Genomic DNA, 26,974 nt, shown 5'->3' on the forward strand with positions numbered 1-26,974 from the left:
ACCCACATGGTCAGAATCACAGGGGCCATGTCTGAATCCAAACCAGTTACAAGTGGTGTCCCACAGGGCTCAGTTCTGGGACCTCTCTTGTTCGGTATATACTTCTCTGAGATTCAGGCTAACGCAGGGGATTATGGCTGACAAAGTTCACAGATGACTGCAAACTGGGGGCCATAATCGAATCTCCAGCTGACACAAGCATCCTCCAAAATGGTCTCACAGAGACGGATGCTTGGTGCCAGAGCCACGGCCTCAAACTAAATGCTAAAAAGGGCATAGTCACCCCCTTTGGGAAAAACAAGGTGCCCACAAATTACCACATAGGTGGTAATCCATTAAGTACAGAAGAAGTAATTAGAGATTTGGGGACCAACGTAGATAGTAATCTCTCCTTTGATAATCACATTGCCAAAGTGGTTAAAAAGACCTTCTATATAGCCCACCTTATCACGAAAGGGATCGCATCTAGATCAAGAAAGGTCATTGTGCCCCTCTACTCGTCACTCATCAGGCCCATAATTGAATACAATGCCTCTTTTGGGATGTACCTTACCCGACACCTGCAGCAACTGGAGAGACCCCAAAAGCACCTCACCAAGAGGATCATGGGCTACAAACAGATGTCCTATGCAGCTCGACTAAAGAAACTCCAGCTCTACTCAGTTGCTTACCGCCTACTCAGAGGCGATCTATGCCTGACGTACAAAGCCATGTCAAACCCGGAATTAATGGACATGCTCCACCTCAAAAAATCCAAGTCCCTTAGAGCTATACGCTCCAGGGACCTAAACCTCAGCACAAAAATAAATAGGACATGCTGGAAGACAGATTCATTTCCCAAAGGCTCCCCTCACTCTGGAATAGAATCCCAATTCATGTTGGACATAGCCCCTCGCTGACCCTCTTCAAGCGAAATCTGGACGCGTGGATGGGAAATCGCAAATTCACCCCTGGGATATCTTCTGTGTCCCTGCTAGACAGAGGCACAGTAAACTAATCTTAAAAGGGTACCTTCTGTGACCTACTTTACAGAGGCACAGTAGGCTAATCTAATAGGGAGGCCAAATACACTCCGGCTAGGCTTATAAATGCCCTAGGGCAGATAGCCTAGTATCTACCTATGAACCTATGAACTTAATCTAGACTCTTCATACCTCACAGCTATCCAGATTTATGCAGAATGTCCAGATTTCTGCCTCTTACTTTCGGTTATGTTCCTCATAAATGTGTGGTTTTCTGGTTCTGTTACTCATAAATCTCTGCTTTTCTGGCAAATCAGTGAGGATTCAAACCAATAAATAATAACAGGTATTTCAGTTTCAAATTTCATATCCTTTAAAAGATGCATGGTAATACAAAACCTATTATTCTAGCAACCTTTTAAGTTTATATGAGCAATATTTAAAATCTGTTCCTATTTCTTCTGTATATATTATTAAATTTGTAATTCCATTAGACTTTTGATTGGAATTTACCTGTATATTTATGTCTTGCCAGCATAAATACAGAAGTTAATATAATAAAACTCATTGACAGAATCCTGAGTAGATTCAATTGGGTCATTTAGAAAAAAGTATTCTAATGCATTTTCCTAAGTATTTAATTCAATGCATCATGATTATCATTGGAAAAGTCTAGGAAAGATATCTCATGTATGACTGAATGTGATTTTACCCTCAGGTTAAAGATGATGTATCATGAGCAGTGTTGACTACAGGGAGTACACTCATAACTCGGATTATATTTATTTTACATTTGATAACCGGGAAAGCCCATCTGGACAAGCAGTCAATTTTCAGTGGAGGCCTGGGGAGAAAAGCTCCACATTTATATACAATATTAGTACAAGTAGGAACAATGAATACATTGATGAAACAGTTACATAAGAAAAGATATACAGTATTCTTATATTGTATAAAGATCTTGAGGTAAAGCCACCAAGTATAGAGCAAAATAGGTTACTAACAGTCATGGTATACAGGATCATCTGTGGTCATTTATTTATTTAACGTTTGTTGACCGGGAATGTCCGACTAGGTTCCACAGAGCCTGTTTTCAGCGGAGGCCCGGGGAGAAATGCTCCAGATGCATGTCTTTGGAATGTGGGAGGAAACCTGAGTACCCGGAGGAAACCCATGCGAACACAGGGAGAACATGCAAACTCCACACAGAAGGCACCCCAGCCGAGAATCGAACCGGAGAACCTCTTGCTGTGAGGCGACAACGTTAACCGCTGCACCACTGTGCCGCCCACAATCCGTGGTTAACACCGTTGAAGGGATTAAGGAGGAGATGATGAAGGTATTTGCATTCTTAAGCCACCTTTTTTAGTTTGTATCATCTGTTAGTTTCAATCACTACTTTGTATTAGTTGTAACGTTTGTGTACCATTTGTTATTGTTTGCTTGAATTGTTCTTTAAAATTGTATAATTATCATTCATATTTTTTACATTTGTATAATTATCATTCATAACCTACTGTAACCTTGATTGTTTGGAGCTTTTCTCCCCAGGACTCCATTGAAAACGGGTTCATTTTGGCCCAATGGACTATCCTGGTAAACCAACTGCAATAAATAAATAAATAAATAAATATGTTACCCTGATGTGGAACAGGGACACAGCCAGGTGCTAGCGAGGTGGGCCTTTAGGGCTCTTTTAAATTCAGTTGTAGAGCTTTTGCTTATTAGACTGGTGGGAAGGGAATTCCATATTCTGACTATATAAGAGGAGTATAGGGATTTTCCCACAGAGTTAGAGGCCTTAGAGACTTCTAATAAGTGTTTGTTATTGGAATGTAGAACTCTTTTTCCAGTGTATGGCTGGAGTAGATTATTTAGGGTGGGTTTTTTTCTGGATGATGTAGAATCTTATGGGATGGGGTTAGCTGGTTATACAGTAAGAGATGGGGGAATTCAAGCCACTGTAGTTGTTTTAGGGCTATACAATGAAGTGACCTATACGGCAAGTTCGTGGCAAACCTGACAATTTTATTGTAGTGTGCTTGTAGTTCAATGCTGTCTGTTTTTCTTAGATTAGTGAGAATAGGAGAGGCATATGTGAGTGTGGAAAGAAGGTGTGTCTTTGTTATCATTTCTTTGGTCGTTTCTGTCAGAAGGGGTTTATTCCTATATAGGATCCTGAGTTTACTGTGGACTTTTTTATGGTATGGGCAATGTGAATATCAAATGTCAAGTTACAGTCAGTCTCTATTCCTAGACGATTGGAGTGATTAACAGGTGAGATAATGGTTAAACATAAAAAAAGCAACCGATGTAAGAACACCACAAACTCTATTTATTAAGCGCTTTTCGTTCAGCACAGTGGCTGCACTTCTTCAGATAAAAGAATCAACTTCATAGACACTCTTAAATGTTCCAACAATCCAGTCATGTGACCAATGTCTCAATTAAACCTCTTAACAATGTTCAGTTAACACATCACTTGATAAAAGTTCTACCATAGTTATAAATACAGAGTTAAAAGCCCTGAATAAAGAGTTCTCTGTATTTTTAACTATGGTAGAACTTTTATCAAGTGATGCGTTAACTGAACATTGTTAAGAGGTTTAATTGAGACATTGGTCACATGACTGGATTGTTGAAACATTTAAGAGTGTCTATGAAGTTGATTCTTTTATCTGAAGAAGTCCAGCCACTGCGCTGGATGAAAAGCGCTTAATAAATAGATTTTGTGGTGTTCTTACATCGGTTGCTTGTTTTATGTTTATTCAGTTTGTGAAGTATTTTTTCGTTTTCAAGGTGAGATAATTGTGTTATTTTTGGATACTATATTGAAGGGAGGAGAAGGAGGTTTGTATTAAGAAGGGCTGAATAGTAGTAATTTTGTTTTATTGGGGTTCAGAATTAGCTTGTGGTCAGATAACCAGGATTCAACGGATAGGAAGGATGCTTGTGTGAGTATGTGTAATTCTCTGATGGAAGAGGCATCACATATTAGTGTGGAACCATCTGCATATTGTATGACTGCAGCATGAGGTATACAGGTGTGGAGATTATTGGTAAAGATAGTGAAAAGTAGTAGCCCAAGGATGGAACCTTGGGGAACACCTAGTGTTACTGGAGTAGTGGGGAAATGGTGTGCCAGCGAACTGCCTGTTGGTGGCCTGATAGACAGCTTTGGAACTAAGTTATAGTAGACTCTGATAGGCTTAGGTTAGAAAGGATATTGATAAGTTTATTATGTGCTACTGTATCAAATGCCTTTGAGAGGTCTAGAAAGAGAACTGATACAAACTTACCATTGTTTCTATGTTTATTTACAGTTTCCGTAAATGACAAGATGGCAGTAGTGGTACTGTGAGAGGGGCGGAATCTATGTTGTGTGTTAGTAAGTAGGTTGTGGGCATTGAGGTGGCCCATAATTTGCCTATGTATATAACTTTCCAGAACTTTGGAGAGAGATGAGAGGACAGCAATGGGGTGATAGTTTGACAGTTCCTTTGAGGTGCCGCCTTTGTGGAGAGGGATTACATAGGAAATTTTCCAGATATCAGGAACAGTTTTTTAGTTATTGATCAGTTAATAAGAATTGCTGCAGGATAAGCTATGGCCTCAGCAGCTAGTTTCAGAAAGTCAGCTGGAAGTTTATCTGCTGTAATGTAAGGGGTTCCAATTTTTTAGCATTTTTTTTTTATTCTATCCATGTTTACGAGTTGTAAAGAGAAATGGTTGTTATTGTCTATATTGTAAGAAGTAGTGAGGGTGTAGGAAGGTCGAGGTTTGGTTAGGACTAGAATTGATTCAGTGAAGTACCTGTTGAACTGAGTAGCTATGTTATCACTAGTGTTTGTAATGGTAGGGGGGAGAGTTCTAACTTTAAATAAAATAAAAACGGGGCTCCAATAAAGGACCGGTACTAATATAAACTTGTATATAGTACAACAAAAAAGTGCTGGACCAACACAGCTAGGCAAAGAGAAATTTATTCAAAATAAAAGTAAGCTCTTTCGCGATAGTTCAAATCGCTTCATTAGACTCACTCTATGAAATACAAACTCTGTTTAAATAGTGAAACACAAACAAGTGAAATGATTAATTAAAATCAATTAACTCCAATTAGGACTGTATCAACCTACAGTTCTTAAAAAAACAAACTTCATAGATGCAGTATACCTATTCAAAATCAACCATAAAAATATGAGTATAGAAAATATACATATACACAGTTATATATGGAAAAATATAAATCCTAAAATATAAAAACTTCATAAGTGCATTCTGATTGTTTAAAATCTATTAAAAATTATATCCATTCTCAATTAATGTTTCAAGGCACGTGCTTTAAGGAAAGGTTTTAGTGAAAGAACCCCATTCAAACCAGGGGCTCTATCTGCATTAAGGAGGAGAATACACTTTTGTTCTGCTAATTCTGTCCAATTTATGAGGGTTGTTTAGATGTTTTTTCTGTATGTCATGATAGTAGCAGATTTTGTCTAGTTTGACCACTTTTTTGACTTTATTTCTGAGTTCCAGGTTAGATGTTTTGAGAGCTTGAGAGCCAGATTTATGTCAATCAGTCCATGTTTTATCCCGAAGTTTCATTAGGGACCTGGTTTCTTTGGTAAGCCAGGGTGCATAGTTATACTTCTCAAATTCTTATGCTGGAATTCTGGACAAAGTGAAAAGTAACGTCAGGACAAAGGCCGAAAATCCAGGACTGGTTCTAAACATTACTCCAGCTTAAAGTTAACAGAGCAATAGGTTTTGCCTCATGATGCATTTTTGAACAATAATGTGTGTCACTCTAATGACGGACTGTAATCTTCAGTGATTTGTCAGAAAATTAAACATTTTATGAAAAACAGGGCAGAAATAGTAGGCAAAATCAGGAACAGTTGAAAGGTATGAGTTAGATGCAGAGTCCAGATTTGTATGACAACAAGATATTGCTACTCATGGTTGTATTTCATATTATTTACCCAACTTGTTTTGATTAAAGCAGTTAATTATACTAGGCAATAACTTATTTGCTGTACATTACTTTACCCAGTCGTGTCAGAGTGATTATCCCACCCCACAGTTAAGGACTGCATTGTCATTAATAGTCCAGACCTGAGTTTGAAACATGAGTGATCGGCGTGCGTTTGTGTGGTCTCTAGTATGTGACCTTGCAGCTTTTCCCAGAAGGGTGAATTACTTGTACACTAAGGAATATCCTTACCCCCTGATGGTGTGACCTCAAAATTGGTATATATAAGCTATATGTGTGTACAAGCAGGAGTATGTGTGGGGTACACCCCCAAACATTAGGGGGTGAAGGGGTGTGCCACTCTTGAAAGCTGTTTGTATTTGGAAGCTTTTTTTTATTTGTAATTGCTCTTGTGCAAAGCAAGTTCAGCTGAGGAGAATACTTGGCAGGAAGCCTTCTTGACTAATAATGGAATCACTATCATTTGTACTTTTGCCCCTAATCCATGCTAACTAACAGCCATCTTACAATCATCTGGTCATTCATTCCCCTGTAGGGAAAGGGCTGATCAAAGGAGATTGTCATCCAGGTGGCAATTAGGGTTTTCCCTGCAATGGTTTTAAACCCCCAGACCTAGGTGACTGGTGAGCATGCTGACCTAAGTTAGGGCCTGTTATGCTTTGCACATGCTACCCAGCAAGCTATTGCCTATCAATGGCCAAGTGCATGTATGTCTTTAGCCTGTAAACTGCGCAATGTACTCCTGCTTTATGAACAACTCAGCTTCACAGCAGAGCAGACCACTCACTTCCCCCAGGGGAGGTGACCAACACTGACCATTCACTACCATCCTTCCTTGTTAGCTCCTCCAGTAGCCATAGCACTAGTCAAATGTGGGTTATCTGAGATGTGGAAAGGGCCTACTCTACAAAGCCAACAGAGAAAGACCTTTTTATCACCCTCTTTCTTCAACATCAGCCCACTGAACCAAACTAATTTATCTATTCCATCCATGCTCTATTGTCCCTTGCACCCCACATCACCCTTGGTTGATCCCCATTTCTGTGGAAGACTTGTCTTTCTCACGTTAAAATTTTAGCTGGCAGTGAAGGAAGGGGTCAGTAAACAGTGAGTCACCATCTATGGCAAAGGGTGGGTCAGGTGATGGTGAGTCATCATCCATGGCAAAGGGTGGGTCAGGAGACGGCGAGTTTTCACCCATAGCAAAGGGTGGTTCAGGAGACGGCGAGTCATCACTCATGGCAAAGGATGAGTCAGAAGACGGCGAGTCGTCACCCATGGCAAAGGGTGGGCTAGGCGATGACGGATCATCATCTACGGCAAAGGGTGGGTTAAGCGATAGCAAGTCATCCATGGCAAAGGGTGGGTCAGGAGATGATGAGTCATCACTCATGGCAAAGGGTGGGTCAGGGGATGCCAAGTCATCATCCATGGCAAAGGGTGGGTCAGGAGATGGTGAGTCATCACTCATGGCAAAGGGTGGGTCAGGTGATGGTGAGTCATCATCCATGGCAAAGGGTGGGTCAGGCAATGGCGAGTCATCATCCATGGCAAAGGGTGGGTCAGCAGACAGTGAATCATCATCTGTGGCAAAGAGTGGGTCAGGAGATGGCGAGTCATCATTCATGGCAAAGGGTGGGTCAGGAGATGGCGAGTTGTCATTCATGGCAAAGGGTGGGTCAGGAGATGGCAAATCATCATCCATGGCAAAGGGTGGATCAGGAGATGGTGAGTCAACATCCATGGCAAAGGGTGGGTCAGGAGATGGCGAGTCATCATCCATGACAAAGGGTGGGTCAGGAGAAGGTGAGTCATCATCCATGACAAAGGGTGGGTCAGGAGAAGGTGAGTCATCATCCATGGCAAAGGGTGTGTCAGGAGAAGGTGAATCATCATCCATGGCAAAGGGTGGATCAGGAGATGGCGAGTCAACATCCATGGCACTTTTTACTTTTGCTGTTCCATCTCCTAACTCTGCCAGTCAGCAGATATAGTGCTACCTGTAACACTGGGTCAATAAGTGCCAGTGTACATTCCTGTCCATCCACTCATGTTTTGTCAGACTACCCATGCTTTGACTCCATATCTTGAGACCCTTCTTGCATCCATCCCTCCAACAGATGGCAAAGCAGTGGAACTTACATTCTCTACCTCAATCCAGTTTAGGATCCCTGGAATCGAACATTTACTACCATTCCATTCCAGCCAGCTCCACCAGTGAATAAACCTGGTGTTCAAATCCAAGTTATCTGAGGCACAGTAAAGACTATGTCATGTAGCACCAAACATTTCAGTCATCTGAGGCACAGTGAGGCCTGTATTATGTAGATCCACCCTAGCAAGCATTCTCCCATCTTCTGCCGCCTTGAACACCTTTATTTACTGCTAGTCACAGGTGGGAAAACCCAAACAGTAAACTAACTAAATTGTACTTACTGTCAGAAATCAAGCTGTTTTGTACTATCATTTCTTCTTCAGTGTCATCAGACAGAATGTTCTCAGCTTTGTTAATAAATAACCATAGATGTTCCAGTGGGATGTTATACCCTGTAAAATTAAATCAACAGGAATTATACAGTTAAATTTCATTATCCCAGGATTTATTTGTTCTGTGTTTACAGTAACTTAATCATTGATAGCTGCTAGAGAAGAAACAAAATCCACAAAACCAGAGGAACTTCTCATGTAACTTAATCATTGATAGCTGCTAGAGAAGAAACAAAATCCACAAAACCAGAGGAACTTCTCATGCAAACTATGGTAAAAGCCTGACCATCTCTGGAGTTAAATAGCTACTGTCCACATGTTTGCACTCTATTTTACCCTTGCATTCTCTCCTAGTATGAACAATACTACACCATTTATCTTAAAACAATCTGCACACGCTGCTATTTTGCTTATTCTATTTTATGGAATATAATTTTTACACCACTTTTCTTGATGCTGAAATTCAGATTCAGGTTCAATCCTGGCTCTTATGATCTAGTTAACTGTCTGGTGTGGAATGCCATAACTTTAGCAGCCTACCCACATCTTGCATTCCAGAGCATTTCTTGAAAAACAAACTTAAAAATCATAAGATAAACAAATGTAAATATTTTGTGAACAATAAAAGGTAACTACTGTATATATTATACTACACACATAAACGAAAATATATTTCTAAAAACTTTCACAAATTGTCGTATCTTGGAAACTATACAACCTACACATATATTGTTAGAACATTTTTGTTAACTAGACATACGTTTTCACATGACAAGACATTTCTCTATAAGTGCATGTTTACTGAGATATTTACAGAAATATTAACACATATGTTTAATTGTATAATTACCAATATAAATAATACTGGATATTTCTCAAGATGTGCAGCTTACAAAGCAAATATCAAAGACAATTTCTTTCAACAACATTTAAGGTTTCACCTGAGAGTGAACTGTCCTATTTGGTGCTTCACACCATACATCTTAATAAAATGTAGGTCTCTTTTTCTGAGCTATGATACAGAATCTGAATTGCCTAGACATGGCAAGGCCTTGCTGTGTCTAATAATGGTGGCTGCCAAAAAACAAAATTACTAGAACATGGGAACCAAAATCTAATCCATCTATACTGGAAGTAGTGCACATAGTAACAGGGATAAAACAACTGGAATTGAGATCTTTAGAAAAGGGTAGGAGCAAACTACATAGGAAAAAATGGGAATCACGGGAACAATGCATACAAGGGAGGAATGAGGTCTAAAATGCAGCAGGACTTAAACGAGCTATGTAAAGTTTGAGTAAGAAAGACTTGGGTAGATTATAAGTGATGTAAAATGTTTGCAACGGGAAGTGTGTCAGTATGGTTTGTGATGTAAAATGCTTACAACTTGGAGTGTGTGTCAGAGTAGTTTGTTTTCATTTATATAAACGTATGATTGCCTATGTTGTAAGTGGTGATTTAATAAAGATGTTTCTTGTTTAAAAAAAGGCAGGAATTGAATAATTTATATAATATTGCTTAGGTTATATGGTATATAGCAATATATGTGAAGTATAATGTTTGTTACATTAATATAGTTTGACTACTTTTATATGAATGTAAATTTACCTATGCCACAAGTGATAATTCAATAAAGGTGTTTGAAAAGAAAAATAAAATGTAGGTATCTCAGTTATAAAAATATGAACATAAATAAGAAAATATGAACAAGTGGGAAACAAAGATTCATTTCCTCACTGCAAGACATCTTAGACTTGCAATTGTAGTGTCCTTTTATTAATAACTCCTTGCCCTTTCTAATACTGACTATTATCAGTTGGTAAGTTGCTTAAAGAAGCCAAATCTAAAAAGTTCTGGATACCACAAGGAGGTACAGGTGTGAACAGGATGTATACAAAAAAGGTATTATAGGCTTGAGTGAGTTAACCTGGTTAAGTGGAATCTCAATACATAGCGGAGACAAAGGCAAGATAAATTATAATCAGAGTAGTTGGAAGCCATGGGACATGACAGAACACAACATTTCAACATATTAACAGCAGAACAATGCACATCAGACTATGCTAACTAAACAATGCATATCAGGCTACATAGGTTCATAGGTTCATAGTTTAGTACTAAGCTAACTGCCCTTGCGAGCCACTTTAAGCCTAGCCAATTATCCCTTGTGAGACTCAAACCCTGCACCTTGTGTTTGTAAGGCAAACACCTTAGCCATTAAGACACCCTCTGTGTTTACACAGTGGCACAGATCTTACAGGTTAGGCTCCCAGTTAAGTCAGACACCCGTATGTAATAACAGTCATATCAGACCCATGCTGCAGTTTGACAATGACAAAATTAACAGCTGCAATAGTACTAAAACTGACAGGAATTACATTGCAGATGCAGATGGTGGAGAAGTGAAGAAAGCACCATGACCTAGATTAGTTTTGGTTTGCGAAAGAGTTACTACCACCTGGGCAGTATCCAGTGTACATACAGAATTGGCACATCTACTGTCCACAAGATGATCCCCATGGCCAACTGATGGGCATATATCACAGGTGCTCAGTTTCTACACTAAAGAGCACAGGACACTCTATGCATATACCAAAATGGTTTTCAGGTCAACCATTCTGAGAACAGAGAAATCTAGGATTCCTTTCCAAAGCTAAAAAAAGGAAAGAGAGAAATAGAGCGGTTTCATTTATAAATGCAGGAATCTCAGTAGGTTATAAGTACATGTGCTAGGTAGGATGGAAATGTAAGTAAGCAAATAAACATATCCCACACTACATCTGCTTAAAAGATGTCACCCCCAATGTGCTCTAAGGTCTCATGATCCCAGAACATGTTTTTGCTCTGGTTCACTTTGGGCTCAGATTGAAGTCTCATTGAGCATTAAATCTGATTTGAACTGAAGAACTCAAGCTTTTGGTTTGTTCCTTAAGATGAATATGCAGTAGTGATATTGAGTATATCATAGTTCACGGATACCTGGTTCCAAGTTGTACAGCCTAGGAGAGAAAAAAAAAAAGGTCCTTTGTCCTTAGTAGGTTTAGGGTTTACCTGGGCAGCTGCTCCATTACTAAGTGACCTCAATGACTTCAGACATTCTATACAAGATAAGTGGATCACAGGAAATGAATGCAAATCTCAGTACCCCAAGGGAAACTGGACAGTTTTTAAGCAACGTATGTGGGGGACAGTGGTCTTCATACAGAAATTTATAAACTAAGCAGGCTAAATCTCATGTGACATTCTATTCTAGAGGGGCCTTGTGAACTACAAATGATGTGACCTGCTGTTTTTGTAACCCTTACAAGGGTTAACAAAGTAATGTCAGATTGGGAAAATAAAGCAATAAGTTTGATTTAAATCAGTCTGTAGTGTGTTGGCATTAGCTGAAAAGCCTACAGTAAATGCAAAAATGGCTACAATAATGGAGTGATAAGTACCTTTTAGCAACAGCCATACATGGTTGAGAGATGCACAAGTATGTAACTCCACACTACAATTTCAGCACTACTGAGATCTTGTTTGTGGCAGAGATATAATGTGAGACGTACATCAGTGTGGGGTATAACCATATACTGATGTATAGCAATTGTATGCAGTACCCTGGGTATAAGAAATGCATAACTTGACTAGTTTTTTTCTTTCAGTCTCTCAGAGGTTCCAAACAACTTTTTTGGAGGCATTCATTGTGAGAATTTTTGCACACAATCACTTAGAACATCAAGAAAAAAAACTACTTTGGGAGGCTTTAAGTTATATTTCTGGGGCAGGGAGTGACACTTATAGCAAAATATAAATCTTCTTCTTCTTTCGGCTTTTCCCGGTTAGGGGTCGCCACAGCGGATCACCTGTCCGCTCATGAGTGGCAGTGGAGTTTTACAGTGTCGAGTTGCCAGCTCGGCGCACAACCTTCCACAGAAGGCACACACATGCACACACTCATGCCTAGGGCCAATTTAGAGTGTCCAATCCACCTACAGCATGTCTTTGGGATCTGGGAAGAAACCGGAGCACCCGGAGGAAACCCACGCGACCACAGGGAGGACATGCAGACTCCACACAGAAGGCACCCCAGCTGAGAATCGAACCGGAGAACCTCTTGCTGTGAGGCAGCAATGCTAACAGCTGCACCACCGTGGCAAAATATAAATAAAATGCATAAATGTTCTCAGATGTGCCTCTGACATGCTTCATATGATACAAGGGGTGTATATAGCAGTCTTATTAAAGACTTCCTGGAATTTAGTTATACAGTTACAATGTCTGAGTTGTTTATTAACCAGCCTGATAAACACTCATATATCACATGTTTTCAGAAGTAAAGAAATACATCTGTTTTCTCTGTGAGTTTGAAAGTAAAACAGTAGTTCTCTTAAAGCATGGAAATTTAACAGAAAACTCAAGGTTCAAATCCAGGAATTTGATTTACTCCTCACCAAGTGGAACAGCTGAAAAGCCTGAAGATACACTGTGCTGTTTCACATGTCTGAAAAGGGAAGAGGAAACAAACTCTTAAAGGCACTCATTAATTTACTTCTCCTAAACACGAGAAACAAAAAAACAGAAGCAGTTAAAGAAAAGTTCAGTAATGGCTGCATGCCTAGAAATAATATGCTATTAATCACATTTTTTTCTTTACTCCGCGGTGGTGCAGTGGTAGCGTTGTTGCCTCATAGCAAGAAGTTCTCCCATTTGATTCTCAGCTGGAGTGCCTTCTGTGTGGAGTCTGCATGTCTTCCCCGCGGTTGGGTGGGCGTTCGAAAGACATGCGTAAATGGGCGTGCCTTCGTTGAAGGTTGAATGTCGAACTGGCACCTCGGCGTTCGTGAAAATCTACTGCCAATCATTAGCGGACAGGAGTTCCACTGTGGCGACCCCTACGGGAAAAGCCGAAAGACAACAACAACAAGGCACTGCAAAGACTTCTTATGCTTATATTACTGAGCATGAGTGTGAATTAGGGGGAGTTGCATGATTTATTAGTAAGAAACAGAACAGTCTGAGTTATTATATATTATTGAGTGGAAGACTAAGGAAAACAGACTTGACATTATCAAAAACTACTGATGTGTGTACAGCAAGTAAAATTACAAGTATATATTTGAAAGAACTGAGGGAATAGGCACGCATAAAATAAAATGCAAGAAAATATTGTCAAAAGAAGGAAGAGTGAATGTGCGGTTATACTATGGATATGAAAAAAGCCAGCCATGTGAGAATTTCCTCTAAGAGTAATGGAGACCTGAATCACAACAATTAATGGCAAAGAAGAGACCATGCAACTAAAATTTGAAGCTCTCATACTAAATATAGCTATAAAAATTGATTCAGTGAAGTATGAAGGCATATCACTGGTACCAAGAAAAGACTACCATTCAGCCTGTTTGCAAAAACTGCTGAGTACTACTAACCAATATGTTGGATTTAAACTAGAATAGTGGAACAGTACAATATTTTTGTCTAAAGATACTTTTTAAGCACTGGGATACAAAGACATAGAAAAAAATAGGTGCACACTTTGCTAACATACTAAGGGCATCATGTAAAACCAGTAGGTCAAAAGTTGCTGACACAAGAATACAAAATAAGAATCAAGATATCTTATTTCAAATTACATAATTTAAAAAGTAGTAAATCCATATATTCTAGGTCGTTTGGCTTGTGAGAAGCCATGAATAGTTTAGTAAAATAAACTCACAGTATAAAAGTAAAAATGCATTTATACAGTGAGTCACAAACTCAGAGACATCCTGAGTGCAGTGCGGCAGTAAATAAATGATATCCTTCAAGACCATGTTAATTTGTTTTTACAGGCTCAGAAAGTTTATCAGGAGAATATCATATAAAATAAATCCTGATGTTATGATAGTGATAAATGTTTTTACGAAATTAATAGTAATTCTCAGAAGTAGAGCAAAGCAGTAAATGAAGTAAACAGAAAGCCTAGGCACCACCAAGGAGCATTTGAAGCCAAAAGGATGGGCGAATAGTATGGGTTCAGTCATGAAGATCTGTATTTGTATTGCTACACAAGAAATGAAGAGTCTAATTAAAAGACAAACTTAATAACTGGCTCCAGATGAAAGAGTGGTATCACGTGTGCCACATGTTTTTCTCTAAATATTAAATGATTGTCGTATAACCTCTATCAATTCTTAACCAGTGTTTTTATATTGTCTAATTTGTTATAATTAAACTGCAGATGTTTTTATTTTACATTTGAAGAATGTAAAATTATTGTTCTTAAAATGTTTTGCAATAATTTGGAGCTTTTTTCCTTGGGTCTCAGCTCAAAATGTGCTACAAAACCCAGTCAGACTTTCCCAGTAATCAAATGTCAATAAAGAAAGAAAGAAAGAAAGAAAGAAAGAAAGAAGCAAACCACTGTTTCTGGAAGATAATGAAGACAACGCCATACTGTGAACATTTAACATGCAGTTAGGAAGGTGAAGATCCCTTAGACTTCTGCTGGTAGTTAGTTAGCAGGAGAGATGTTCCTCACAGTTACTGCATTAGGAACTAAAGGCTTAGAAGGTGAAAAATTGTTGATTTATTAATATAGGGTAAGATATTACGAACAGCATGACAAGAGACCGATATGGCCGATTAATAGGTTATGACATCATAATTCCAACTAAATAAGAGCAAATGTAAAATAAGTGTGACAAGTCTGAAATTCATGAGTTATGTTCTAACATTAGCAGACTTGGCTGATGTTAAAAACCAGCGACATTAAACGAATGTCAATGCAGAAGAAAGGAAGGAACTATAAAGGTTGTAGGAAAAAAGCACCTCGAATGTCAATGCAGAAGAAAGGAAGGAACTATAAAGGTTGTAGGAAAAAAGCACCTCGAATGTCAATGCAGAAGAAAGGAAGGAACTATAAACGTTGTAGGGAAAAAGCACCTCGAATGTCAATGCAGAAGAAAGGAAGGAACTATAAAGGTTGTAGGAAAAAAGCACCTCGAATGTCAATGCAGAAGAAAGGAAGGAACTATAAAGGTTGTAGGGAAAAAGCACCTCGAATGTCAATGCAGAAGAAAGGAAGGAACTATAAACGTTGTAGGAAAAAAGCACCTCGAATGTCAATGCAGAAGAAAGGAAGGAACTATAAACGTTGTAGGGAAAAGCACCTCGAATGTCAATGCAGAAGAAAGGAAGGAACTATAAACGTTGTAGGAAAAAGCACCTCGAATGTCAATGCAGAAGAAAGGAAGGAACTATAAAGGTTGTAGGAAAAAGCACCTCGAATGTCAATGCAGAAGAAAGGAAGGAACTATAAAGGTTGTAGGGAAAAAGCACCTCGAATGTCAATGCAGAAGAAAGGAAGGAACTATAAAGGTTGTAGGAAAAAGCACCTCGAATGTCAATGCAGAAGAAAGGAAGGAACTATAAAGGTTGTAGGAAAAAGCACCTCGAATGTCAATGCAGAAGAAAGGAAGGAACTATAAAGGTTGTAGGAAAAAGCACCTCGAATGTCAATGCAGAAGAAAGGAAGGAACTATAAAGGTTGTAGGAAAAAAGCACCTCGAATGTCAATGCAGAAGAAAGGAAGGAACTATAAAGGTTGTAGGAAAAAGCACCTCGAATGTCAATGCAGAAGAAAGGAAGGCACTATAAACGTTGTAGGAAAAAAGCACCTCGAATGTCAATGCAGAAGAAAGGAAGGAACTATAAAGGTTGTAGGAAAAAGCACCTCGAATGTCAATGCAGAAGAAAGGAAGGAACTATAAAGGTTGTAGGAAAAAGCACCTCGAATGTCAATGCAGAAGAAAGGAAGGAACTATAAAGGTTGTAGGAAAAAGCACCTCGAATGTCAATGCAGAAGAAAGGAAGGAACTATAAAGGTTGTAGGAAAAAAGCACCTCGAATGTCAATGCAGAAGAAAGGAAGGAACTATAAACGTTGTAGGGAAAAAGCACCTCGAATGTCAATGCAGAAGAAAGGAAGGAACTATAAAGGTTGTAGGAAAAAAGCACCTCGAATGTCAATGCAGAAGAAAGGAAGGAACTATAAAGGTTGTAGGGAAAAAGCACCTCGAATGTCAATGCAGAAGAAAGGAAGGAACTATAAAGGTTGTAGGAAAAAAGCAGCTCCAGTAAAGTATTCTCATAGGTTCATAGGTCGGTACTAGGCTATCGGCCATAACAACTCCCTGCCTAGCCATAACAATTACCTGGCTATTTCTTCCCACAGTATTTACTTCCCTGGACCCCTGTCTAGCAGGGCGACTGACGTGATCCCCGAGGTGAATTTCCTATCTTCCATCCAATCGTCAAGGTTCCTTTTGAAGAGAGCCAAAGAGCCGCTCTGCTTGACATGTATTGGCAGTCTATTCCAGAGTCTGTGGGTCAGGAACCTATCCCTCCAGCATGTTTTGTTTATTGTGATGACAAGGTTTAGATCCCTGGAGCATGTGTCTCTGAGGGATTGGGATTTCTTTAAGTGTAGCATGTCCAACAGCTCTGGGTTTGACATGGCCTTGTATGTTAAGCAGAGATTACCTCTGAGTAGACGATATGTGACAGAGGGTTTACTATTAAAATTTCGAAACGAACTCTATCGACTGTACTATTGGCGAACACTTAAGTTCGAAAACGGTAATATCGATGACAAAAAATTAACCTAGGAACGGGTTTTAACATGGGTCGAGATAGGGGAGATGTTTGTAGTTCGGAATAATACTGAACACTGAAACATCTTACAAGAAGGTCTAACAGACAATTGACCTGTGCTAAGAAATACATTATAATGCCTTTTTGGAAAACAGTCACCTAGACTAATTACTTCATCGATAAGACCCCCCCCCCCCAAGAGTTGACTTAGTAAAAGAGATCTGAGAACATATGTAAACAGTAATTTGGCCTTTGTCCAACATGTGCCCAATTCAGTAAGAAAATAATTTTATGTCACCAAACTTATAAGTAAGGGTACGGCATCCATGTCCAAGGAAGTCACAGTGTCACTTTGTTCAGCCCTTATCAGACCTATCATTGAGTATAATGCCCACTTCAGCATGCACCTGATCAAACATATGCAACAGTTGGAACACCCACAGAGGTTCCTCACCAGGAGAATTCAGGGTATAAACACATCATCCCATACAGATCATCTTAAAACCCTATTTGTATACTCTGGCTCCTACAGGTTACTGACATGTGCTCTATGTCTGGCATATAAGGCATCCTCAGATCCAGCTCTGATGGACCTTTTGCACATCCAGAAAACAAACAGCATCAGAACCACTAGATACAAGAACTTAAATTTTGCTTGCAAAATAAATAGAACATGTTGGTGAGACAGATATGTGTCTCAGGATTCCCAGCCATGTGAAGCAGAGTCCATCCCTAACCCTATTTAAGCACAACCCTGACCAATGGATGGGAAATTAAAAATTCACCCCGGGTCTGGCCCCCATGTCTCTGATAGACAGTAACTATGCCCAAACTAACATAACCCCCCCCTCACCCATAACCTTTAGAAACCTCTTTAACTAGCACAACTTCTGCTAATAAATGCCCATGGACACAACTTAGTTGGGTTGTGAGGCTAGGTTTATAAAGACCATGAGGGTCACTAACCTAGTATTTACCTATGAACCTATAAAAAAGCACCTCTGAGACTGCAGAGTGTTACTTAAATCTTTAGAAGTATGATCTGAAAGTTAAATGCAGACCAGGCAAGGAACTTCAAAGAGCAAATATACTGTGATGTCTCTCCTCTAGGCTAGCAATCAAGGACTAAACCAATAAAGCCTCCAGAGAATAAAGGAGTCCACTCCAACAGTAAAACACATCCTTTAATACACCACTGATAACCACAAAGTGCTTTGTGGTTATCAGTGGTGTATTAAAGGACGTGTTTTACTGTTGGAGTGGACTCCTTTATTCTCTGGAGGCTTTACTGGTTTAGTACTGCTTCTTGTTTGCTTCCTGGTTTTACTAGTAATTAAGGAGCCTGCATCCTCACCACTGACACTGGCGAGGGACGTTCACTTGGAACAAAGATAGATTCACTCAGCATTTCCAGATGCAGCTCTCTGCATCAAGCACAATTTCCGTTAAGAGCACAAAGGGAACACACACAGTCCAGGCCTGGGTTTTTCATCTCTCTCTCTCTCTCTCTCCCTCTATCTCTCTCCAGGCCCCCAGTAAGACTATCATCTGGCACAGCTGGAGAGTTGAGTCCTCAGCCGAGTTGTCCAAGCCAAGTCCTGCACCACTCTCTCTGTGAAACCACTGCTCTGTGTCCCTGCTCCAAGTAGCTGACACACACACTCTGGGAAAGGCTGGCACAGACTTATGCCCCTCTGCCCAGATTATAAGGTAGATACTGTCACCAGGATACTCCAAAGCCAGCTCCTCTAAGGCTCTTAGAAGGGTACCCAGTTATACTGAATAAATTAATATTAATACAAATGGTAATGTTGACCAAACAACAAGGCTTACACGAGCAGCCACAGTGTCACCAATAAATATAAGTACTCTCAAAGGTTAAAATATTATCTAAAATACCAGCCAAAATGAAAAGTTTAAATACATTTAATATTAAATAATAAAAGAACATGAAAAGAGTAAATATCTATTTACAGAAAACACCAGAGTTTCAGTCACAGGGAATATTAAAAATAACACAGATGAACAGGTTCACACAGACAGAGAGCACTAATCTCACTATATTTTCCTGACTGATCTAAAGAATTAATATTCCTTGCTTATTAAAGCAAGGCAAGATGAAGTGGGTGAGAGATACTTCTTTGTCAGGTTACAAAAACAGACTGCACTGAGACTTCAGTCTCACTTAGTAATAAAACATTATTTCAGTGCTGGATTACAAAATGACATCACATACATCTGGTCATCTGACGTCTGATATCCATACTACCCCCCTTTACTAGAAACTGAACCAGAATCACGGACATAAGTGTTACCATACACACAGATAGAGTTTTGCTAAGATGTGTTATAGCATCTGGAAGCCATAAAACCATTTCAACACTTCCACTTTTCCACGGCAGCAATTAGTTCACTGCTAAGGACAATATAGCACGATTCCTAGTCCTTGTTTTCACAGACATTTTGTCTCTGGCTGCAATCAGAACTGTAAGATACAATCTTTAGGGCCTACCAGATAACTTTAATTTCAGACTATTTTTCAGAGTTAGCTGGACTGAAATTAACCTCCTCTCTTCCAGTATCCTCTGTTACAATATTAATGTCAACAGTCATAATACATTCTGACATGCATGTGTATTTCTTTTTTTCAGTCCAGTAGGACACATTGTTGGTACATGTTTAACACAAGCAGCTTTACAAATACATTTTCAACACAAGCATCTGTATAAATCAGTTTGATATACAAATGAGATATAATTCTTTACAAAACTCCACCTAGCTCTGCTGGCATATGTTACACATCCACTGCCCTACTTCTCCTGGCATAGCTGGCAATACCTCGCATAATCACTTATACTATATAATTTTTTTTAGTTTATTCATTAACTGGGTAAGCCAACTGGACACAAGTGTCCCTTTTCAGAGGTGATCTGAGGGTACTATCTGGTTAAGTGACTTGTACAATGTTACACAGACTTTTCAGGGAATTACTGACATTGACTTAGAAATATAGTTACTGAAAGATGTTACAACGAGGAGGTCGCCCGAGCAAAAATCATCACTGAGTAAAGAAATTCAGTTTTAATTTTTGTTTGGTGACAAAAGAGGCTTAATGTTAATTAAATAAATAAAAATGTTCCCAGCCAACTCAAAAGAGTAAAGGATGAGAAGATATCAAACCTAAGAACAGCAAAATGCAAGAGATGTGAAGTATTGGCTCGCACAAAACAAGTAGCGTTGAGTCATTTACAATGCATACCATAACAACAATAAGCAGGAGGAAATGATAGCCAGTACCAGATTATTCACGGTGTGACAATGACACCAGTTTGTTGCCATCTAATAAAGTCTTGTATCGTGTGTGTGTGTGTGTGTGTGTGCGTGTGTGTGTACATATTTCTGTATGTATATATATATATATATATACACACACACACACACACACACACACACACACACACACACACACACACACACACACACACAAAGAAAGAAAATAAAATGATCAATGCAGTGTCAACTCTGTTGGAATAGAGGGACAGAGCCCTTGCAATGGCCCAAGTGACCACAGTTCAGCTAGTGGTTTGGGTATCTGATGAAGCTGGCCAGGGAGGACGGGAGTCAATGGTTACTGACATTGGGCCAGTTCTGCAGAGTTATTCAACAAAACAAAAAACAAAAAAAAAAAAAAAGGAAAATCAATATAAAGTAAAAAAAAAACACCAGAAAATGATCAGCAGAGGCAGAAATGCTACTACAGCAGTATTTCTGGACTTCCAAACATATAAGCAGAAGGCAGTATTTTACACTCTAGAGAAAAATCAATATTCATTAAAATCAAATAATATTGCAGGTGATTCAATATTCAGTGTAGCTAAACTATGGAATCATATCTCACTACCACTGAAATCCAACCATAATGCAAACTCATTTCAAACGCAACTAAGACTTCACCCACAAATCAATGGATCTGCTCCTGTACACATTCATGATAAATAGCACTGTTATCTTCACCTTGCTATACTGTCAATCCATTTCTTTTCTCTCGGAAGCCTGTACCTCACAACCAGTCTTCAATACCCAAATAGTTTTACTATCATCTCCCAGGCACAGTGGTAGCATTGTCGCCTCACAGCAAGAGGTTCTCCGGTTCGATTCTTGGCTGCATTGCCTTCTGTGTGGAGTCTACATGTCCTTCCTGTGTTCGTGTAGGTTTCCTCTGGGTGCTCCAGTTTCCTCCCACATTACAAAAACATGCGTCTGCAGCATTTCTCCCCGGGCCTCCACTGAAAAGTGGCTTTGTTCCAAGTCGGACTTTCCTGGTTAACAAATGCTAAATAAAATAAATATACATTATTTTGTGACACTACTCACCCCCCCCCCCTATCACTATGCCTCTAATAAAAACCTTAGGATATTATATATATATATATATATATATATATATATATATATATATATATATATGCATATTACATACTCCATGAATCCACTGGTCACTAAAAAGAGGGGGGACGGAGGGTGGGAAAGTGATAAATAATGACACTGGATAGCACAGATTCCAAGTTATGGTAAGTACACAATGCTTTATCTGATGTTATCTGTGTCATTATTGATCACTGATGGGTTAGAGTCTCCAGCTACCCATAACCCTGGGTGGTCTCAAGGAAGGACATGCAGGACGTACAGAAGAACCAAATGAAGCTCTACCCCTGGACACCAAATACAGCTTGTAATGTGTTACAAAAGTATGGGGATTTGACCAAGTGGCAGCAGCACAAATGTCATCCAAGGGAGTCCTAGCCCAGAAGGCCAAAGAAGTAGCCACCAACCTAATAGAATGAGCTTTAATAGGCCTGGAAAGATCAATGTGATTACTTTCGTAAATGTGAGCTATGCAAGAAGCGATCCTATGTGAAATTGACACCTTGGAAATGGACTTCCCTTTCCTGGCTTGAGAGAAAGCTATGAAAAGCTGACCCAACTTTCAAAAACTCTCTGTCCTCTTCAAATAGAAACGTAGCTGACTGTGTACATCCAGGCAATATAATTTGTACTTTGAAAAAGTGGGAGAAAAGATGGGAAGCTGAATTGACTGATTAAGGTTAGTTTCTGAGGCTACTTTAGGAATGAATAAAGGATTGGTCCTGAGAGAAGCCCCATCCATGTGAAAAATCAAGAAGGGAGCTTTTATGCAAAGAGCATGCAATTCAGAAACCCTCTTGGCAGAGGTAATAGCCACTAAAAATGCCGTCTTCCAAGACAGAAACTTAATATCACAATTCATGGCAGGGTCGAAGGGGGGTTGTATCAGGGACTGCAGCACCAAAGTAAGATTCCAAGGAGGAGACGGATCTTTGAAAAGGAGGCCTGACCAAGAAAACACCCTTAAGAAAGGCCTTATACAGCCTAGAAGAAAACATGGGGCTTTCACATGACAGTTAGGAATAGCTACCAATTGAAGCTTAATCATCGAGAAGCTAACTCCTTGATGAAATAGAGAGGAAAGGAACGACAAAATGTCTGGAACAGTAGCAGAAAAAGGATCTATGTCCCACTGATGAGCACAAATAGGGAACCTATTCCATTTGCTAGAATAAACCTTTTTAGTCGAAGGCTTCTGGGATGCCAAAATTATGTCCTTCACCAGAGAAAGCAGCTTAACCTGGTTGACAATCACTGGAACTGGAGGTACCAAGCTGTCAGCCTCAGGGATTGAAGATTGGGAAGAGGAAGCTCTCAGGGATGGGAAATGAGATCCTGAACTGGATCTAATATTCAGGGTGGCAATTTTAGATGAGACAAGAGGTGGCAGAACCACATCTGACAAGGCCAGAAGGAAGCAATGAGGATGAGGTGAGTATTCAGGTGACAGGCTTTCTGTAAGGTTTTGTGAATGAGGGACGTTGGAGGATAGGCATAGAGAAGTCCCGGTGGCCAATTGTGAATCAGAGTGCCCCTGGGAGAGTCCCCCAGTGGGGGGATCAAGGCAAAGTATTTGGTGCACTTGTGATTGATCGGGGATACAAACAGTTCACAGTACGGAAGACCCCAATGGTTGAAAATCTGGCCTGCTACTGACTGATTCAGGGTCCATGCGTGGGGACTCAGGATAAATCTGCTGAGCTTGTCTGCCAACATGGTGGAATTGCCAGGAATATGCAATGCAAGAAGAAAGCACCTGGAGGACGTAGCCCATTCCCACACTCTCATGGCTTCTCTGTACAGAGGATACAACCATGTCCCCCTTGCTTGTTGATGTACCAGACTACTGCCATGTTGTCTGTCTGAATCACCACAGTTATCAGTCAATCCTCTTGTTGGAGGTGTCAGTGTGGTTATGAATTGCCACAGTCGCAAGAGGGAGATGGCACATATGTCCAAACCTACACCAAAGTACTACATGAGCATTTATATAGCTGAATGGAATCAGGAATACCAGACAGGATGTGGAATACCACATTGATAATAAGGTCCTAAGCATGCAATCAGTCGTGAGGGACTTGGGCACCCAGGTTTATAGCAAACTGACTTTTGACCACTATATTGTCTCCATTGTATGGAAAGCTTTCTACAATGCCCACCTCATTAGTAAGGGTATCTCATCCAGGGACAAGGTGGTCATAACATCCCTGTATTCTTCCCTTATAAGCCCCATTATTGAGTACAATGCCCCTTTCAGCATGTACCTCACAAAGCACATGCAGCAGCTGGAGAGAACACAGAGGTTCCTCGCCCTGAGAATCCAGGGCCTCAAACATCTACCATCCATTATGGAAAGCACAGTAAATAATTTCTCCAAAGTCAACTTCATGCTTCTTAAGACAGAAGTGGTGAACTTCATGACACCCATGCAGATGGACAACACAGTTACAACTGCTGAATCCTACACAAATGCACTCTATAAGCACTTACACGAGTGCATGGATTGTGCTATCCCAAACAGAACCAAGATGCTATCCTCCAAAAAAGGAAGCCAATCTGGTGGTCCCCTGCCATAAACAAACTGTACAACAGAAGGAAGAAACTGTTGCAAAAGAGAGTAAAATCCCATGAGTGGAGGAGCTCCCTGGAAAGCCTCAGTAAGAAGCTGAGATCCCTTATAAGATCCTCCAAAGCTAGCTACGAAAACAAAATCACCACTAATTCTAAGGACAACCACAAAGCATTCTATAGCTATGTCAAGAATTTCGATGGCAATACCCAGATCTGCTCTGAGTTACAGCACAATGGCATGAAAATTACAGAACCAACTGATATTGCCAACATCCTGGAAGATGGGTTCAGTGCTAATTTTAACCCCCCCCACCCCCTAAAGGGCCCATATCTATACAGGAAGAATGCAGAGTCCCTGTAATCACAACTACGCAGGTAAAAGCTGCACTCTCTAAACCCAAAAACACAGCATCCATGGGACCGAACAACATCCCAGGCTGCATTTTACATGAACTTCAGAACGAACTCGCTCCCCACTTAAGCACCATGTTCAATAACAGCCTCACATCAGGCTTAATGCCCACTGAATGGCACACAGCAACAGTTATCCCACTCCACAAACGGGGAGCCACCACTGATCCCGGGAACTATTGACCTGTTATCCTGATGAGCCTGGTCTGTAAGGCCATGGAACGTATCATCATCATGGAAGTCAAAAACAAAGACATTGGTAACCTCCAAACTCTGGATCCCACCCAGTTTGGGTTTGTCAAAGGCAGATCATGATTCCTGAACCTGATCGACTTCTTTGAGGCAGTCACCAAAGCCGTAGATGAGAGTAAGGTGGTTCACACAGCCTATCTTAACCTCGCCAAGGCTTTTGACACCATCCCCCATTCTGGAATTATAGCTAAACTCACTAAACTAGGTATAAATCCCTATGTCACAAGATGGGTTGCCAACTGGCTCACTGACAGAACCCACACTGTAAAAGTTGCAGACTCCAAATCTGACCACAAAGCAGTGACAAGTGGAGTACCACAGGGTTCCGTCCTAGGACCTCTCCTGTTTGGTATCTACTTCTCTGATGTACAGGCTAACACAGAAGGCCTCTGGCTAATGAAGTTCGCAGATGACTGCAAACTAGGAGCCATAGTCAAGTCCCCAAATGATGTGGACATCCTACAAAAGGGCCTCTCTGAGACAGATGCCTGGTGTCAGAGCCATGGCCTCAAGCTCAATGCCATAAAGTGCAGTGTCATACCCTTTGGTAAAAACTCTGTACCAATGAACTACCACATAGGCAGCAATCTACTTAACACCGAATGTGTGATAAGAGACCTTGGGACCCAGGTGGACAGTAGTCTCTCCTTTGATAGTCACATCGCCACAGTAGTCAAGAAGTCCTTCTACATGGCACACCTCATCATAAAAGGGTTCTCATCCAGGAAAAAAGAGGTCATTGTTCCTCTCTACTCGACACTCATTAGACCCATTATAGAGTACAATGCCCCTTTTGGAATGTACCTCACAAGACATCTGCAGCAGCTGGAAAGGCCACAGAAGTACCTCACAAAGAGGATTACTGGCCTCAAACAAATGCCCTACACTGACCGTCTCAAAAAACTCCAGCTTTACTCCGTAGCATATCACCTACTCCGAGGTGATCTCTGCCTAACATATAAAGCTATATCAAACCCAGAGCTGTTGAACATGCTACACCTAAAGAAATCCCAATCCCTCCGAGCTACACGCTCTAGGGACCCAAACCTTGTCACCACAATAAACAGGACATGCTGGAGGGATACATTCCTGTCCAGAGACTTCCCATACTCTGAAACAGGCTACCCATCTATGTCAAGCAAAGTTCTTCATTAGCACTCTTCAAGAAAAATCTTGATGAGTGGATAGGAAATAGGAAATACACTCCGGGGATCACTTCTGTGTCTCTGCTCAACAGTGGCACAGGAAAATAACTTTCTTGGGTGGCGTAAGCCAGGGAACCTTGTTGATTAGGCTTACGTAGGCCCTTGGGCCGATAGCCTAGTACCTACCTATTAACCTGTAAACCTATGAACCCTACACAGATAGGCTAAATGTCCTGTCCCTCTACTCAGTTGCCTACAGACTCCTCAGAGGTGACCTCAGTCTGGCATACAAGGCAACCTCAGACCCTGTCCTGATGGGACTGCTGCACATCTGCAAGTCAAGCTCCACTCGAGTAACCCACATGCACGACCTCAGCCTGGTCTGTGACATTAATAGGACTTCTTGGCAGGACAGATTTGTGTCCCAGGGACTCCCCCTTTTGTGGAATAGACTCCCTCTCCACGTAAAGCAGAGTACCTCATTAACCCTTTTTAAGCGCAACCTGGATAACTGGATGGGGAACAGAAAATACACTCTCTGGGATTCCATCTGCATCCCTGCTGGACAGTAGTATAGGGTGCTGACTTGTTGGAACATGGGCTAAATTCTTGGCTAGGCTTGTAAGGGCCTCAGGGCCAATAGCCTAGTAACTTCCTATGACCCTATGAGATAGTTTTGGAAGGCCTGCGGTAACAGCAGTACTGCTCTCATCTCTAGGACATTGATGTGCAACTTGGTCTCCGATGGGGACCACATGCGTTGGACCATCCTTCCCTGAAAATGCCCCCCCACCCCAACAGGGAGGCGTCTGTGGTCATTGTGGCCTGGAGGTGTGGAAAAGATAAGGTACTCCCTAGAGAAAGATCCTTGGACTGGAGTCACCATGCTAAATGATGCCGTCAGACTTGAGATATCCAGACTGCCATGGACATAGGGTGAAGATGAACTGACCACTGTACCACAAGGGTCCACTGAAGCACTCGCATGTGGTACCTGGTGAGGGGAACCAGCTGAACAGCTGCCACCATAGAACAGAAGGCTTGAAGAATTAGATGGGCAGGGGCACTCTCCCGATCCAGGAGGAGGAGGACATGCTCCCAGATCGCGTCAACCCT

General features: G+C 40.6%; 1 protein-coding gene across 1 annotated transcript in view; it reads right to left on the reverse strand.

Annotated features, from left to right (window-relative positions):
• The window catches only part of LOC122797893 (zinc finger protein 883-like), a 115,310-nt gene that overhangs the window by 42,179 nt on the left and 46,157 nt on the right, over positions 1 to 26,974 (reverse strand). The window contains exon 2 of the mRNA XM_044066412.1: positions 8,389 to 8,499. Coding sequence (XP_043922347.1) covers positions 8,389 to 8,499 — 111 coding nt within the window. The remainder of the gene's footprint in view (positions 1 to 8,388; positions 8,500 to 26,974) is intronic.

The sequence above is a fragment of the Protopterus annectens genome, chromosome 3.part1 (assembly GCF_019279795.1).
Source record: "Protopterus annectens isolate FY-2018-M chromosome 3.part1, PAN1.0, whole genome shotgun sequence".
Lineage (NCBI taxonomy): Eukaryota > Metazoa > Chordata > Ceratodontiformes > Protopteridae > Protopterus > Protopterus annectens.